The sequence below is a fragment of the Lipotes vexillifer genome, unplaced genomic scaffold (genome assembly GCF_000442215.2).
Source record: "Lipotes vexillifer unplaced genomic scaffold, Lipotes_vexillifer_v1.1 scaffold1329, whole genome shotgun sequence".
Lineage (NCBI taxonomy): Eukaryota > Metazoa > Chordata > Mammalia > Artiodactyla > Lipotidae > Lipotes > Lipotes vexillifer.
This window is the reverse complement of record NW_006797566.1, coordinates 796,408-814,388: the sequence shown is the minus strand read 5'-3', so window position 1 is coordinate 814,388 and position 17,981 is coordinate 796,408. Positions and strand designations below refer to the sequence as shown.

Below are 17,981 nucleotides of genomic sequence, written 5' to 3'. Positions count from 1 at the left end.
ACAGGCATCAAGGGGAGGAAGGGAAAGAGACTTAGGAGAGGAGCAGCTCACGTTACGCCAGAAGAAGGGACGAAAGCAGGAAAGGAGGGCAAAAGCAGCTGGCCTTTTACAACAGTGGCTATAGCGGCAGCAAGACTGGTAAATAAGAGCTTAGCCTCACCTGGGCTTTAATCCCAGAGTTGCCATTGACAATGTATTTCTTCTTGTTGCTCAGCATAGTGACATCACCAGCCCTACTGCCACCTCTCCAGTCCAGGGGCCCTTGTGTCTAGGCCTTTAAACTTTCCTCATCAGCAATTCTGTTGGCTCTGGTTCCAGCTAGCTTTTCTTTTCGTTGTTTTGGTGGTGGTGCCTTCCCTGGAAACCCTGAAGCACTCCAACGACCCCTCCAGCAGTAGAGCCCAATTTAATAAGGCATTTCTGTTAGTGGCTCATCAGCTATTCCTAATTCTGGTAGCTGTTTTGCTTTTATTATTATTATTTTTTCCCTAAACACCTAATTACACGGATCCTCTGACCTCTAAACCTTAACAAGTCCCTTGACAAGGCCCAACTTGCATGTGCATAACAATAGCTTATTTATATAACCGGTGCACTTTTTTACCTGCTATAATTAACTTGCTAATTAGCTTCCTTTTTAACCATACCTCCTCCTTTTCCATGTCAGATGACTTTAGCTAACCTAGTCTCATTAGAAAAAAATTAACTACAGAGCCACTAAAACAATCAGGGAATTTATAAAGATGGTAAGAAAAAAAAAAGGAGCCAAGTGCTCAGGCAGCCCCTAACCTACACTCTGTGTCCTTGGGTTAGTCAAACTGGGAACACAGGTTTCAGCTCTGTCACCAAGAAAATCAACTTTCTCAGACCACTGCTTTACTCTTAATTGTTCATCTTTTTATGCAGGTTTTGACATTCGGTTTCTAGTCCCATCTCAAGATTGTTGCTGATTAGGTGTCGAGTGATCTGCTTGCTTTTTTCAAAAACTGTGTTTTGTGGAAGGTGTGACTGGCATAGGGAGTCTTCTATTTCCTCAGGGCCCCCAGAATCATAATGACCTTGTTGCATATCAAATAGAGTCAAATGAAAGGGCAAAGAATCACATTATTTATTTGTTGGTTTCTGAAAGGGACCCAGTGAATAGGAAAGCTACATTCAACTATATGTTACAGAGATTGGGGTGGGAATGTGATTTGAATTCTTCCTTTAGAATGAGTGCTTGTCCATAACATAATGGCACATGTGATGATCAGTAATGTCTTAGCATCACTGAAATGAGGGATCACATGTCTGCTACTCCATGAGAAAGTGAGCTCCTCCAGGTCAAGCATCACGTTTACTCATCCTTTTATTCTTCCTGCCAAGTACAACATTTGGCACAGGGAGAAAGGTACTAAATATATATATGAATAAATAAATGAAATATTTGTTTTTATGTGTACAGCTTTTCTCCCTTAATGGAGGCATAGACTCTGATTGATTCTTTGATTTATGTATCAGAAACTTATTGGGTTCCTAGAGTGTCAGGAGTTAAAAATGTAGAAAAAAACATATAGTTCCTGCTCTCACATAGTTCATGGAATAGTCAGTCACAGGTACAGAAAGATATACAAGGCTGTATGTATAACAGAAATGTGTTCAAGATTCAGTGGCAGCATATAACATGGTGACATAAAATTAGCAGGGTATGTTAGGCAAGTTCTCCTAGAAGAGGAGTTTAATCTGATACTTGACTCAGGAGAATGAATTTTCAAGATGAGTGAAGTAGGTTGGCCCTTCTAGGTACATAGAGCAATATTCACAGAGCAAAAGGAACACGGAACTGCCAGGAGCCCAGTATGACAAAGAACCAAGTACATGTATACAGGAAGTTAGAAGTAGCAGGGCATGTAGCTGAAGAAAAAACAGGAGCTAGTTTGTAGACTTTTATGCCATGATAAATCTGATAACTTTACAATTCATAAAAATATTCCACAGAAGATATAAAACAAAATCTTGCACAGAGGTGACTGCCTATTAATCATGGAAAGATGCTATGGGCTAACGCATGATAAGAGTGACCAGTGTAGAGAAAGGAGCTGGAGAGACATATTCTCCTGGGAAGGCTGATGGAACAGATGAGAAGGGTCGGAGAACAAACTACTGGCTGTATACCTAATAGACAATTATGCCTCATGCATTTCCCCAGAGACCATTTCAATTTATTTGTTTATCCACTTGTTATTTTCAGTAATTTACTATCATTGCTCATCTCCAAGATGTGGGAGTTTGACCCTAGAGAGAACAGGTAATTTATTTTTGAATTTGAATAGAAGATGAAAGGGGGTTAGTGATGTTAACATTTGCATGCCGACAGATGTGTCAGCAAATGGAGAAGAGGTTCATTATTGGAATGTGACCCTTGAAAGTGTCATATTGACAATGCCACAGAAAATCACCACTGCATGGACCAAGAATCAGGCAATCAAATTAGGTTAGTTAGGTGGCGCAGTGGCTGAGAGTCCGCCTGCAGATGCAGGGGACACGGGTTTGTGCCCTGGTCCGGGAAGATACCACATGCCGTGGAGCGGTTAGGCCCGTGAGCCATGGCCACTGAGCCTGCGTGTCTAGAGCCTGTGCTCCGCAATGGGAGACACCACAACAGTGAGAGGCCCGCGTACCGGAAAAAAAAAAAAAAAAATTAGGTTAGTTAGATCCCAAAAGAAGTCAGAGATCCTTCCACATCTATTTTAATTCATTCTCTCTACCTTATTTCCTCTGGTCTTCATAATAGATTGTTACATATTGATCTCCCCATTAGAAAACAAGCCCTCTGAACCAGCCCTCAGTTGTGAATCATTTCTGTATTTCCCCGCAAATGTCATCCATATAGATGGTGTTAAGATAATAGCTTTGGAAATTATTTGGATTTGTTCATGTTCTTTGTAGCTAAGCCATTTTAAATTCCCTAACTATAAAATCCCAGATATGATTTTTTTTTTTTTAAATGAGTACTTGTTGAGCACAAGAAAGAACAAAAAATGATAGATTCTTTTTTTTAGGATAATCTTCATTTTGAGAGAAAAGGTCCCTGGAAGAACAGAATAAGGGGAGAACTAATATTTATTAAGAGCCTACTACGCACAGGCCTGTGTATATGTTACTTGTGTTAATCAGTATGAGAATCTTAAAAATTTGGCATAATTATCCCCATTTGACAAATTAGGAAAGTACAAATGACTGTATTGAGAGAACAAATGATTTGCCTGAGGTCTCACAGCAAGTAAGTGGGACTAGAATGTGAGCCTGTGTTTACACCAGAGTCGAAGCTCTTTCCACTACACCAAACCTTATGATATTGATCAGAAGACCAAAAACTCCCCTGGGTGTACCAGCCCCACCTGATTCCTCTTTTTTTTTTTATTAGTCATCAATTTTATACACATCGGTGTATACATGTCATTCCTCTTAATTTATCTTAAATTTATTTAATTTAAAATTGCTCCTTAAATTTACTTTCTTATTGGATTGGGTTTCAGAAAGGACATCATCGCAGATAATTTTGGGGCTCTGATCAAACCACAAGTCTGTAATGGCTAAATCATATACAAATTTGAAATCTAACAGCACTTTAATTGGCAACTTTGCCCAATACCACTACCAAAAATTGAAACAAATATTGATGTTCACCATCATCCATGACAATCTTGATCTCTTATTCACAATTTCATGAAATGAGACAGACCAATATCTTTTTGCTTGCTTTATGAGTCTCTAAACTTCTGCTCTTCCTAACCAAGGATATTCACCCTAGAACACTCTCAGCTGGTTCCTCATTTTCTTCATTCAGGTGAAAAGGAACTCCTTGGTCTAATGGCTTAAGTCACTAAGGCCTGAGCAGAGGGAGCTGCAGCTCTATACCAAATACAGCCAGAAGGCAATTTAGGATACTATGACTGACAGGAAAAGCCTTACCACTTAACAAGTTTATCTATCAAAGTAGTTCTCAAATTTTAGGTTCATCAAAATCACCCAGTGAGCTTATAAAAATGCATTGCAAGGCCCCACCCCAGGGTTTCTGATTTAGTAAATCTGGGTGGGGACCAAAATTTTGCATTTCTAACAAGTTTCCAGGTGTTGCTGCTGCTGCTGCTGCTGCTGGTCTGGGGACCACAGTTTGAGAACCACTGCTCTAACACTCTCTCCAAGCATGAATCAATTCGCCCTAACTCTCTTAACTCTCTCCTTAACCAACCATTTTATCCTATCTATGGCTATGACCATGGAGGCATATTCATAGGCAGAAAAGAAAAGGTTATTTCAAAGGTCAGAGAATGGAATGAGGTGATCCTTTCTTTATACACAACACAGGATATAAAGAGAACTGGGTCTAATTCTGATTTCTACAATTTAAGGCTAAGGATAGACGGTTAACACATTAAGAAAAATAGGACTCATGGGGAGGATAGAAGATCTATTTACCCTACAGAAGAGCAGGCCAAGAAAAGACAAATTAATTCCTTTTTAAGTACAGAAAGTAGTACTACAAAGGATGGTGATCAGAGGTTCTTTTTTGTATCTCCATTTCTTAACATTTCTAGTACTTAACATCTGTAATCCTCATTTGTAAAATAGGGACAATAATACCTACTTTGTCTATCTCAAATGTGTGCTGAGAAAATACAATAATGTATGTGAGAAGGTTTTAGAGGCAACATAATGATACACAAATATACAATATTAACATTTCTATTTTTTTAGGTCAAAAGTTCTTCACCTAGAGTCCATGGATGTCTAGATGCTCTAAAACAGAATGCAAAATGTTGTGTATGTGTATATTTTCCTAGGGAGAGGGTCCATAGTTTTCATCAGTTTCTCAAATGGGTCTTTGCTTTAAGTGTCAATCCTGACCCAGAGTTATAGTGAAGCTACCTCTACGGCCATTTACCAGATACCTTAAATGTTTTTGTCTCACTTCCAACTAGATATGGTTCAAGCATTCTTAGAGACATCTCTCCCTTCCAAGCCAAATCAGCTGCTGGAACAAATTCTTCATCTATAAAAGGGATTACTTCTAGCAGAAAGAAAATCGGGTAACCAGCTGGCTGGGTACTCAAGAAAGTGAATTAGATTTCCTATGGAAAAGTACCCAGTACTACAAAGAGCTTGAGTGGGAGGAGGAAATATTAAGATGTAGAAACTTAAAAAAAGGTTACTGCTGATCTCTGTGCACATAAGAGGAGGTATTTTCACCTACCACTAGGGACTAAAGATTTCTCAGGGGAAGTGAAAATAAATTAATAAAGACAGTCTTTAAAAGGATGAGTTCCCCAACCTTTTAGCAGTAAAACTGCCTGAACAAAGCTAAGAAAATCTTTCACATGAAAATAGCTGGGGAGCAGAGGCTCTAGCAGAAGTTTTCCAGTGAATGATGGAATGTTAACTTGAACCTCTACCTTGTCAATTCTCAAGACGGGTTCTTCAAACTTCGTCCTGGCTTATTTCCCTGCTGGGAGTCAGAGATGTGAGTACTGTCAACTGCTGTCTGTGGTCTTGAGTCCTATTCTCTGAGGGGTATGCCAGTCCCTTTTTGCTACTGATCATTAACAAGAAGGGAGGTATTATAATGCACCTTCTCTGCTAAATTTTCCCCCTGAAAGAAGGTTTGAGAGTCTTGTCATACTTCCTTTGGGGGCAAGGATAGTCTCATTACATTAATATGTAAACTGGAACATGAGTTATTTGTTAAAGCTGTCTTAAATGGAAATTTTGACCCACTGTGGGAACTGGCTCCAGGGTTTCCTCTTGGGGATTAAAAGGCACTCTAACACTTCACAGGTAAAGTCTGGAAATCTATAGGCAACACACTAGAGGGTGCTCAGTGGCTCACTGCGGTGGCTAAGTGGATACTGGTGGCAGCCTAACGAAGCACTTTCAGACCAGGTCAGAACTTAACAACTATGTGGTATCTGAAAGAAAGCCTCAAGAGGTTAATCTTTGGCAAGGGAAAGATAACAGATGAAAAAACTGAGTTATTGAGGCCAGCCCCTCCCTACTTTTTCTCATTGTTCTTAAAAAAATCTACTGATCAAAGGTATTTTGCTGGTTTTTGAGAGAGAAGGGCCAGGAAATTGTTAAGTAAAAGAGGTGCCATATTGAAAACAAAGCAGAGCTGTGCTTTATTAAAGAATATTTTTTAAAAGCTGGGAAGTCTTAGGTGGTATCGCTTGAGCAATAGTCACACTAACTCCTTAGGACAGTTATCTTGTTCACTTAAATAAAAAGAAGGTGAGTAGGTAAAAGTCCAGTAGGAGCTCCTCTTGAGAGGATGTGCTCAGCGATAAGACAGCATCAAGATGTATTATTTATGAGAATAAGAGTTACTATCACACTTCCGTTGACTGAATTGACACACCAGTGTTCTGCGGAATTCTTCTGTAATATTCCTTTATAGAAGTACCAAAGGTTAATATCTTAATGTGAGCCCTCACCTAAGAAAACCAGAATTCCTGCTTCCCCTTCTTGTTATTAGTGAGTGCTGGAGATTCAAAAACAAACTTAGATATCCAACTAGAATTATTATCTGAATTTTTTCCATTAGTTCTAAAACACTGCATTATTTGAAATAAGCTTGTGGATGGGTAGGATTTCTTTTGATCAAATATCTAAAACTGAGCACAAGGTTCTGGAACAACATTAAGAACAAGAGGAATAACCGCACAAAAATACTTGTTATGGGAGTTGAAACATGGGCTAGTCAGTTGGGCCTTTGTTAGGTCTACTAAATATCAGTCTCATTACTGATGGTTATTTCTCTAAGCCCATAATTCCATAAACACTGAAAAGAACTTGGAATATGTTGTATACAGCCTAACCAGTTTTCAACGGGGAAAAATATATACATTTAATATATATATTATATGTGTGTGTGTGTGTGTGTGTGTGTGTGTGTGTGTGTGTGTAATATATATATAAAAAAATAAGCAGTATATAGACTATAAGAAATCAGGCTAAACCTGGAAGAAAGCAGACAGGAACATAAGGATGGTTGCTGTTTTTAAATCAAAAGTTAAAATTGGATCTAAAATATTAGGTTTTATGTGCTAGTTCTTATCAACAAATTAAGTCCTTATTATAATTATATTAAAAATATCAGGCAAAAAAGATATTTTGAAAAATAGTACCAAGGGAGCTATATAGGGACTTTCCTGGTGGTCCAGTGGTTAAGACTCCACTCTTCCACTGTAGTGGGGGCACGGGTTTGATCCCTAGTTGGGGAACTAAGATCCCACGTGCCATGCAGCATGGCCAAAAATGTTTTTTAATTAATTAATTAATTTAAAAAGAGAGCTACATATTTCCTGCCTTTTAGAAACACACATATAAAGAATATTTGGGGAACTGTTTTGGCTGGTGGGAGAAAAATGGGCAGATAGGGGATAAATGTCTTAAGTCTTCTCAGGCTTGAGAGAGAGCACCATTTCTACAAGTTGTTTTTGTTTTTTTTCCCCTCACTATTCTTTTTCTTTACCCTCATGAGAAGTAAACTAAGCATTAGTTTGCAAATAGAATGCAAAGCAATCACAGTATAACACAATCCATGCAGTACACCAGCAGCAGCGGGGAAGCTCACCCCAGCCCAGACAACCAGGCAATAAGCTGACTCTGGCCAGGCAGCTCTCAGACCTTCCCAGCTCATTCATAATTTAAAAAAATATTTAAAAAAAAAAGAAAAAAAAGAAAGGAAAGCTGCAAGGGTGACCCAGGACATAGGAATTAATCAGAAATTAGAGTAATAACTATTTTCCCAACCACAGGTCTTGGTAGGGACTTTTCACAGCGATCCCTAACACCTGTCAGAAATGGCTGCCTCATTATCAAGAAACAGAAGGAAAAGCAAAGTGACCAAAGAACTCACCATCCACTCAGGCACGTGAAAAGCTGAGGTGCCCTCATTACCGTCCCCATTCTCCATAGTGCAGGCTTGAGTAATCTATGTCCTGAAGCAAAAGGGAAAGTGGTTTGGAAATGCCAGGGTTTTCTGAGTGCCCAAAAGCAGAGCCAAACCTAGTGATTCACAAGTTCACAATATCTAGCAGAAGCTGCCTCTCCTTTCACAGAGGCTTCATATTAAAATCAAGGTCATTAGTCAACTGTCTGATAAATCCCCTACTGGCCAGCTGCAAATCTTCTGATTCAAAATCAGAGCCGATGCAAGGTTCTACACCCAGGCACTACACCCAGGCACCCAGGCACCCAAGGTTCCTACAGGACACTCACTGTTTAATGCTACCCAGACAGTATCCCCACCTCCTCCGTGGGGACTTTCTGCAGCAACAGTCAGGCTTCCTCTTTTTCCAACCCCCCTCATAAGGCACTTGTTAACTTTCTCCCGCCCCTGAGGACGCATCACTGGAGGTACTGATACCAAGATCAATAAGGATTGAGGTCAAAAAGGCACACCCATTTCTTGAGAGTTGCTTGATTTGGATCTGCACAGTAAACAGGCGTTTCCTTGCGATCAAGAGTTCCTTATGGCTTTCAAGTTTAAATAGTTATGCGGAAGCTCCCCATCTGCTCACACCAGGGATCTGGCACCAAACTCAGGCATATCTCAAGTTAAATTCTTATTGCACAGAGATTTGGATGGAGCCAGGGAAGATCTCTTGCAAAATCAGAACTTAGAAGCTCTGAAGAAAGTTCTAGGACCACAACTCCCTCTGCTGGCTCCCTGTGCTATGTACATGAAAGTCTAAGGGTCTTCAGCTACCAAAAGATAGGCGCCCACTGTAAATTATCTGCTTCCCTGAGGCTAGTCAGGAGCTACCACAACGTAGGTAGGTTTGGGGGAGGCAGGGTTTCCAATCAAGACTAGTGCTATTTTATACATAGTAGTTTGTGCCTCTTAATCCCCTACCCCACTTTCCCTTTCCCCACTGGTAACCACTAGTTTGTCCTCTACGTCTGTGAGTCTACAAGGATATACTGTACAGCACAGGGAATATAGCCAATATTTTAAAATAACTTTCACTTGAGTATAATCTATAAAAATATTGAATCACTATGTTGTACACCTGAGACTAATATAATATTGCAAATCAACTAACTTCAATTATTTTTTTTTTCATCGTGCTGCATGACTTGTGGGATCTTAGTTCCCCGACCAGGGCCCCCGGCTGTGAGAGCCAGAGTCCTAACCACTGGACCACAAGAGAATTCCCTATACTTCAATTTTTTAAAAAAAGACTAATGCTGCCTCGAAGTCTCTATCCAATACTGTTTTTTACTCACAGGTCTGGTTTCAGAAAGAAACAGGATGCCAACACAGTAGTCTTATACACTATCACCTTAAGGGACCTCAGAAGCTGCTTCCTCCTTATGTCCCCATACCAGCTCTCTTCTCCTTATACACTTCAGAAGTTTGGAAATAAGACAAAACTAGAAAAAAGGTGACCCAATCTATTTACCTTCTTAATTAATTCCTAGAGTATATTATCCAATAAGAGTACCATAGATTTCAGGCACAAACGAAGCCCAACAAGATATGCCTGCTCTGGTCCCCTTCAAAACCAGGGCCTCCTTACAGTGTTAATTCCCATTGCAGAGGATAATTTCTCTGGAGCTGATAGTCATAATATTGTGATTGTGATTATAGGTTCATTGCCCTTTTGGGCTTTCGTCGGTTAAGAGAATGGTTCTTTGGATATGGAATGGAGGAGAGGAAGGTAACTTCTAGGGGAAGAGGTGTTATTGCAAGATGCCAGAAAGGGCAGAATTCAAATGACTGACCAGGTCCGGACTGGAGAGAAAGGCAATTGAAAACAGAAGGGGACTGTTGCACCAGGTGAATGCAGAGGTGTCAAAGGATTAGAGATCGCAGGGCAGGTAGCGATCAGATGCAATAAGAAAAGAGAACAGCAGGGGTGGAAGTAAAGGAAGCTGTGGTCACAGAGGAGCTATGGAGTGAAGCAATTGGAGTGACAGCAAGATACAGAAGGTCGATGAAACACTGGAGAGATTTGAGGTCAGGGTTTCAATTTTGATAAAGCCCTCTGTAACCAGATTGTCAATTTTGATAAAGCTTCAGCTCTCAGCAACCTCCAGCTACTGTCCTCTGTCTGGTCTTCCTTTTAATCCAAACTTCTTATTTTTTTGCGGTATGCGGGCCTCTCACTGTTGTGGCCTGTCCCGTTGCGGAGCCCAGGCTCCAGACGCGCAGGCTCAGCGGCCATGGCTCACGGGCCCAGCCGCTCCGCGCGGCATGTGGGATATTCCCGGACCGGGGCACGAACCCATGTTCCCCGCATCGGCAGGCGGACTCTCAACCACTGCGCCACCAGGGAAGCCCAATCCAAACTTCTTAATAAAATGAGAAGTTAACATTTGTTGCCTAAATTTCCAATGATGTATTTCATTTGACATTTTTTTTCTTTTGGCCACGCTGCGGCTTGCAGGATCTTAGTTCCCCAACTAGGCACTGAACCCTGGCTGCGGTAGTGAAAGTGGTGAGTCCTAACCAGTGGACCGCCAGGGAGTTTCATCTGGGCTTTAAATGCAACATATCTAAAATCAAAATGATTGCTCCATCTTTCCTTTCCCCCCACTCTTCAAACAACAGTTTCTTCTGCTTACTTTTGTACCACTGTTCCCTCAGTCATCCAAATATAAAAACTTCAGTCATCTTTGATTTCTCCCTTTTCCCTAGTTTCTAGAACAATCAGTTGCCAATTATTTTTGAGTCCTACGACACCAAGCATCTCATCTCTCCCTCCCTGTCCATTTTCATTGCCTCCTAAAAACGCTCTATAAATCCTTTCCAATAGGATCTTCCACTACTTATCCCTAAATATTCTGTATCCCCAGGTAAGCTGTATTACCTATTATTTCCTGAATGTGAAGACTGTACAGCAGAGCATCTAAGAGCTCTGGTTTTGGAGTTAAACAGACCTGGGTTCGTATCCTGGCTGCCGTGTAATTAACCTTTCCAACCATCCAGTTTTATAATCTGTACAGTGGAAATAATAATAGCCATCTCACAGGATTGATGCAAGGATTTTAAAAGTTTGCATACACTGAGTACTTAATAAATGGTAGCTCTTACTTGTGTCATTGTTATGCCGTCTCCTTTCCTACCTCAATGCCTTTGCTCATGCCATTTTCTCAGATTGAAATGCATTCATTCTGCCTTCACTTCCATCATCTTCACATATTCAGATACTTCAAGGAATTCCCTGAAGGTCCAATGGTTAGGACTCTGTGCTTCCACTGCAGGGGGCACAGGTTCAATCCCTGGTTGGGGAACTAAGATCCCACATGCCACACATCATGGCCAAAAAAACAAAAAAACACCCCAAAGATGGAAAACAAATTCTTCGAGGTTCGGCTCAAATGATTGTTCTGCCATGGAATCTAACCTAAAAAACAAAGGAATCTCCCTTTTCTCTAATACTGTTCCTTGGTCACATCACTATTTTCACCTTTCCTCATATTACAGTTACTGGTATATGTGCCGTCCCTCATTAGTTCAGGCTCTTCGGGGGCTTAGCCAACTTTGATTTGCCTATAGTGTCCGGCATATGGTAAGGGCTTAAGAAACTGTCAAATTTTGTATGCTGTACATATACCTTATAGTACTCTGGGGCAACTTGCATAACCAATGTGTTAAATACATTTATGTCCATTTTGGAGGAGTTGGAACACTATTTTATACCTTTAGGGGCTTAGTTATACACTACTGACCAAAGCTATGACTTATTTGTGGTGAGTCCTTAGTAGGGTTTTAATCCTTAATTATAATATTATCTCTGAAAGAATATACAATCTGCTTTCCATTGCTTGATCTGCATCAACTGTAATCTATTATGATCTGCATTATAATGAAGCTTTTAGAAACAAATCAGGGCCAAAGGACTATTTCACTGCTAGAGTAGAGCCCAACCCTTAAAATACGTCAGTGATCAGCAAAGTACTAGATTCTTGGTACTCCTGTTGATGTTTTCTGCATAATCTGTTATTAAATTAATGGGAAGAAGGAGGGATAAATTAGGGGTTTGGGATTAGCAGATACAAACTACTATATATAAAATAGATAAACAACAAGGTCCTGCTGTATAGCACAGGGAACTATATTCAATATCCTGTAATAAACCATAATGTAAAAGAATATGTATATATGTGTGTAACTGAATCATTTTTCTGTACACCAGAAACTAACACAACATTGTAAATCAACTATACTTCAGTAAATAAATAAATAAATGGAAGGTGAGTGCCCTCATGGTATTGCTAAAACATGGAAGAAGATAACTTTTAAAGAAGACAGGGTTGGGAATAAAAGAATAAGCACAGTAAAATATATCGCTTTAGCTAAACTAAATGTCATTTTAGTTGTGACTTTTTTTAGAATAGGTTTTAACTAAAATATCCTTCATTTGAAAACTGAAGCCTTATTATACCTTTCTGTAATGACTCTGAAACAAAAATAAAACAGTAGCTATTACAATTGAGAACTGAAGGTCTATTAACTGAGTGGGACTGCACAAGGCACAGGGTATAGGTGTAGGTACTAGTTATAAAGTTGTTTTCATTCTAATTTAATTTTACCATAATGTGCCTTAGAAGATTTACCTATAGCAGGAGCAGGAGTGAGACCCCTGCATATCATTATCTATAATAATCACCCTGAACATTTAGGAGTTTGCAACTTCAAAAGGATACACAAACTGCACCTGCTCCTGCAGCCTTCAAGCTTTACAAAAATTGATCAAGTATGTGAATAGCTCAAAAGAATCTCATTTTCACTCCAAGAAGAAGATGGACTTGAAGTTCTACGTGCCAGTGGTAACCCTACCAGTGGTGATTTGATACTAGCATCCTCATTAAATTAATGAGGGCAAGCCAGATGACTTGCCGGAGTGAATATATGCTTGGGGCTGGAGGGGAAAGGACAAGAAGTTAATATTTCCAGGGGCCAAAGTCAAAAAGAACAAGAAGTAATTACAATGTGATGAAGAAGTAACTACAATGGCAGAAACGTTTTAAACAGGAGGCAATAAATCTGGAGCCTAGAGAGTCATAAGGCACAGGGCAAAGAATACAAGAATGTGACCCTGTCCCCTATTCCTGGCTTGGCCCTGATGGTTTTATTAGACTTTAGCAAGTCACCTAAGTACTCCCTTCTTCAGTTTCCTTATTATAAAATAAGGGGGAGGTGAGTAAGAGGGCACTGTGGAAGGTTAGAACTGGTTCCTTCCAGTTCTGACATTCAGTATTTCTAATCCATCTGGTTTCTCTGAGGCCATAAGAGAAAGCAATAACTACTCCTTAGTCACCTAAGTTACAGCTTATTGTAGAGGCTAAGGTTTCTAACCAGCAGAGTTCAGAGTTCCATCTGGTCAATTATGAGGTTGGCTGAAATTGCTAGACTTTAAATCTCCTTTGCCCCTTCAAACTTGAAATGCCCACGCTACCCGAGCAACCGGAGTTAAGTCCTACTACTGCCCCCCGCCCACAAACTTAAATGTTAGGCATCCTCTCTCTCAGTTCCTCAGTGATCTTAAGACTCACATCCCACAGGTATTTTATATTCCACATGGAGGCAACATCATTACTGGTAAAGACTACAGGCTTTAAGAGTTGGATAGGCTTGGGTTTAAGGCTGGCTCCATTACTTAATAGCTGTGTACCTTTGGTAACCTATATAACTTTTTTGAGCCTTTGCTTCCTCATCTGTAAAACAGGATAATAAAACCCTCCTCAGATTAATGTTATAAAGATTAAAAAAATACATATAATACATAGAAAGCACTTAGCACAGTGCCAGGGAACTATTTTGTCCAAAACTAGACATAGCAGAGTAGTACCAGATGGGTTTGAATCTTGATTCATCACTTACCAACTGTGTAATCTTAGACAAATTACTTATCCTCCTTGTGCCTCAGTTTTCTCATCTTTAAAATGGGGACATTAAGAATATCTACCTTATAGGATTGCTGAGAAGATAAAATAAATTAACATATATAAAGCACTTAGAACAGTGCCTGCAACTTATCAGTGCTATTTAACATTTACTATTATTATTAATAAATATAACATGTACATCCCCCAACACACCCCAATTCATCTTTTCTTCTTATACATGGTGAATTCATTCAATTGAACCACAACTATTTATTGGGTGCCTATCATGTGCCAGGCAGCATAGAAAGACAGTCCCTGCATTCATTGTGCAGGAGAGAGAGAGGCAATTCAATAATTACTAAAAATAAAGTGTGAAAAATGATAAGGTAAGTACAGGCTGCTATGGGAGTATATGGCAAGGGTACCAATCATGTGTACTGGGAGTGTCACATCAGAGAAGCTCCATTTAAGCTGAAAGGTAATGGATGAGTAGGGGGTACCTGGTGTGCATTTGGTGGGGAGGGGAAATGAGAAGAGTATTCCAAATAGGAGGAAGAATGCGTTCTCCGCATTGCCTCTTGCAATCTGTCCTATCGTCTTCACACCAGCTGTCTAAAGCCTGACCATCATCCTATCCATCTAAATCAGTGCTTCTTAAACTTGAATGTGTCTACAAATTATTTGGAGATCTTGTTAACATTCTGATTCTGATTTAGTAAGTCTGGAATAGGTCCCAAGATTCTACATTGTTAACAGCTCTCAGATGATGGCAATACTGCTGAGACTACACTTTAACAGGGCCTAGGTAACTCCATCCCTGTAATAACCTACTTCAGTTCATTAAATTAACTTATTTATATGTGATTATCATCTGCACAATTATTTTACACATCACTTCCTTGTTCATAATGCCTCAATAGCTCCCCACTGTCTTCGAAATAAAATCCAAACTCCTCAGCATGACACACAAGACCCTTCATGATAGCTTCCGTGTATCTCCTGAGCCTCACTCAGCTCTCTGAATTCCCCCAGATCCTCACTCTGAACACATATACTCTAACTTCCTTCAGTACATATTTCCAGCTCCAGGTCTAGGTTAAGAATCAATTCTAGGGAATTCCCTGGCAGTCCAGAGGTTAGGACTCTGCGCTCTCACTGCTGAGGGCTGGCATTCAATCCCTGGTCGGTGAACTAAGATCCCACAAGCCGCATGGGGAGGCCAAAAAAAAAAAAAAAAATCAATTCTATGATTTACTGAATAATAACCCAGACTGATCTCTATTATAGCACATATCAGTGCCGATAGTATAACTGAACATTTATCTGTTTACACAGCAGAACTGCAAGAAATTTGAGGGCAGATATTATGTCTCATTCCTGTATTCCAAGCACATAGCAAACAACCAATGAATATGTACTGAATTTTAAAAAAATGACTTAATCAAAGAACAGCTAGCTCAGAGTAAAGCCCCAAATGAATAAAATATACCACAGGCACCTGAAGGGTAAAAGGAAAGAAAAGGGACTCAGGTATGAGTAAGTATTGACAAAACCATAAAAAGAAACTGCATCATAACAAAATTATGCCTAGTATCCCTAAATGTACCTCCTTGCCACTGACTAATCCAGTCACTGTTACAATTAAGCAATACAGAGACTACAGTACACTAAAGCAGGCACCAAGCCACCTTTCCCACTCCCTGTTAAGCCCTCTAGAATCTGGGAGTGGTATATGGACTTGAATCCTCAATCTCCCTGACGCAGCTAATAGAGCTCCACTTAGGTCAGAGTTCAATTTGCTGCATAGTTAGCACCTCTAGCTAAAACTGTCCTCAAAAAGCAATCAAGCTTAAACTTGAAAGCTTCTTCTTAAACATGAAAACAACTAGAGTGGACAAGGATTTGCACTCAGGGCCCTCAATTTTATCACAGAGTGGGAAGTAGGGGAAGGGTAGGAAGGATGCAGGATGAAATAATGAAGCATAATGCCATTAAATAAATGTGGAATGTGGACTTCTCACTACATTATTTTTTATAATAAACTTTAAATTCAGGCACAACGTATCTACAGAAAAAGTACGTAAGTCAGAAAGTTACAGTTTGATAAAATTTCAAAAGTCAACATACCTATGTAACCACTACCCAGATAAGGAAATAGAACTTTATCAGCACCCTAGTGTCTTCCCTCATGTCCCCTCTCAGTCATTACCTTCACTTCTCCTTAAAGGTAATCTCTGATTCCTATCACTATTTATCAATTTTGCCTATATTTAAACCTGATGTAAATACCATAAAAGATGCATTCTTAAGAGCGTGATTTTTTCCTGCTCAATGTTTCTAAGAGTTATCCAAGTTCATTGATTTAGCAGTAGTTCATTTATTTGTACTGCCTGAAAGTACCCCATTGCATGACTATTCATAATTTATTGAATCCATTCTCCTGTTGAAAGTTGGTTTCAGTTTGGGGGCCTTAAATAATAATGTTGCTGTGTATGTTCTTGTGTATGTCATGTGGTACCCATATGAAAATATTTCTGTAGGATATAGGTACGTAAGAGTAGAATTGCTGGGTTATAGGGTATGCATATGTTTGGCTAGGTAGATAATGTCAAGCAATTTTCCAAAGTGTTGGTACCATTTTATACTCCTACCAGCAGGATATCAGTGTTCCAGTTGCTTCATATCCTTGCTAGTGCTTAGTATTGTCGGTCTTTTTACATTTTAGGCATTCCAGGTAATGGTGTCACATTGTGATTTTAATCTGCATCTCACCACCACAACTACCATCATGACCACAACCTGAGCACATTTTTTTATGGCCTTTATTTTGTAGAGGTACATTTCCTCTATAGCCACTTCGTTGAGAGTTTTTTTTACCACGAATGGATGTTGAATCTTGCCAAATGCTTTTTCTGCATCTACTTAGATGATCGCATGATGTTTAGCCTTCATTTTGTTAATCACATTGATTGATTTGCAGATACTGAACCATCCTTGCCTCTCTGGAATAAATCCCACCTGATCATGGTATATGATCCTTTTTATGTATTGTTAAATTTGGCTTGCTAATATTTTGTTGAGGTTGTTGAGGATTTTTGCATCTACGTTGATCAGGAATATTGGCCTGTAACATTTTGTGTGTGCATGTGTATAAGATTTGCCATTTTAAAGTGTACAATTCAGTGGCAATAATTGCATTGTTGTGCAACCATCACCACCATCCATCCCTGGGACTCTTTCATTATCCCAAACTGAAACTCTATACCCATGAAACAATAACTCCTCATTCCCTTTCTCTCCCAGCCCCTGGTAACCACTATTCTACTTTCTTTCTCTTTGAATTTGACTAGGTACCTCATATAAGTGGAATCATACAATATTTGTCCTTTTGTCTGGTTTATTTCACTTAGTATGTTTTTAAGATCTATCCATATTATAGCATGTATCAGAATTTCATTCCTTTTTAGGGCTCAATAATATTCCATTGTATGTATACAGTACATTTTGTTTTTCTATTATTCTTCCATCGATGGACATTTGGGTTGTTTCCACCTTTCGGTTATTGTGAATAGTGCTGCTACAAACATAGGTGTACAAATATCTGTTCGAGGCCCTACTTTCAATTCTTTTGGGTATATACCCAGAAGTGGAATTGATGGATCATATGGTAATTTCTGTTTAATTTTTAATTTATATTTATTTATTTATTTATTTGGCTGCATCTGGTCTTCATTGTGGCACACAGGATCTTCGATGCGGCATGCAGGATCTTTCTTTGTTCTTTGTTGTGGCACTTGGGCTTCTCTCTAGTTGTGGCGCGTGGGCTCCAGGGCGCTTGAGCTCAGTAGTTGTGGTGCGTGGGCTTAGTTGCCCTGTGGTATATGGGATCTTAGTTCCCCAACCAGGGATTGAACCTACATTCCCTGTATTGGAAGGCAGATTCTTAACCACTACAGTGGTTAAGTCCCCTGTTTAATTTTTTGAGTATCTACCATACTATTTTCTACAGAAGCCACACCGTTTTACATTCCATCAGCAATGCACAAGGGTTCCAACTTGGAGAAGTTGGAACTCTTGTGCACTGCCAAGAATATTTTTATGCT

The 17,981-nt window shown here is 39.6% G+C and overlaps 1 protein-coding gene across 2 annotated transcripts in view; it reads right to left on the bottom strand.

Moving 5' to 3' along the window:
• AHCYL2 (adenosylhomocysteinase like 2) overlaps nt 1-17,981 on the bottom strand; it is a 170,349-nt gene that overhangs the window by 53,878 nt on the left and 98,490 nt on the right. The window contains exon 1 of one of the 2 annotated variants that reach the window (XM_007469705.1): nt 161-443. The exons of the other annotated variant lie outside the window; for it this stretch is intronic. Within the exon in view, the coding sequence (XP_007469767.1) occupies nt 161-217 (57 nt within the window). The 5' untranslated portion in view covers nt 218-443. Of the gene's footprint in view, nt 1-160; nt 444-17,981 lie in introns of those variants that run through there. 2 annotated transcript variants of the gene reach the window in all.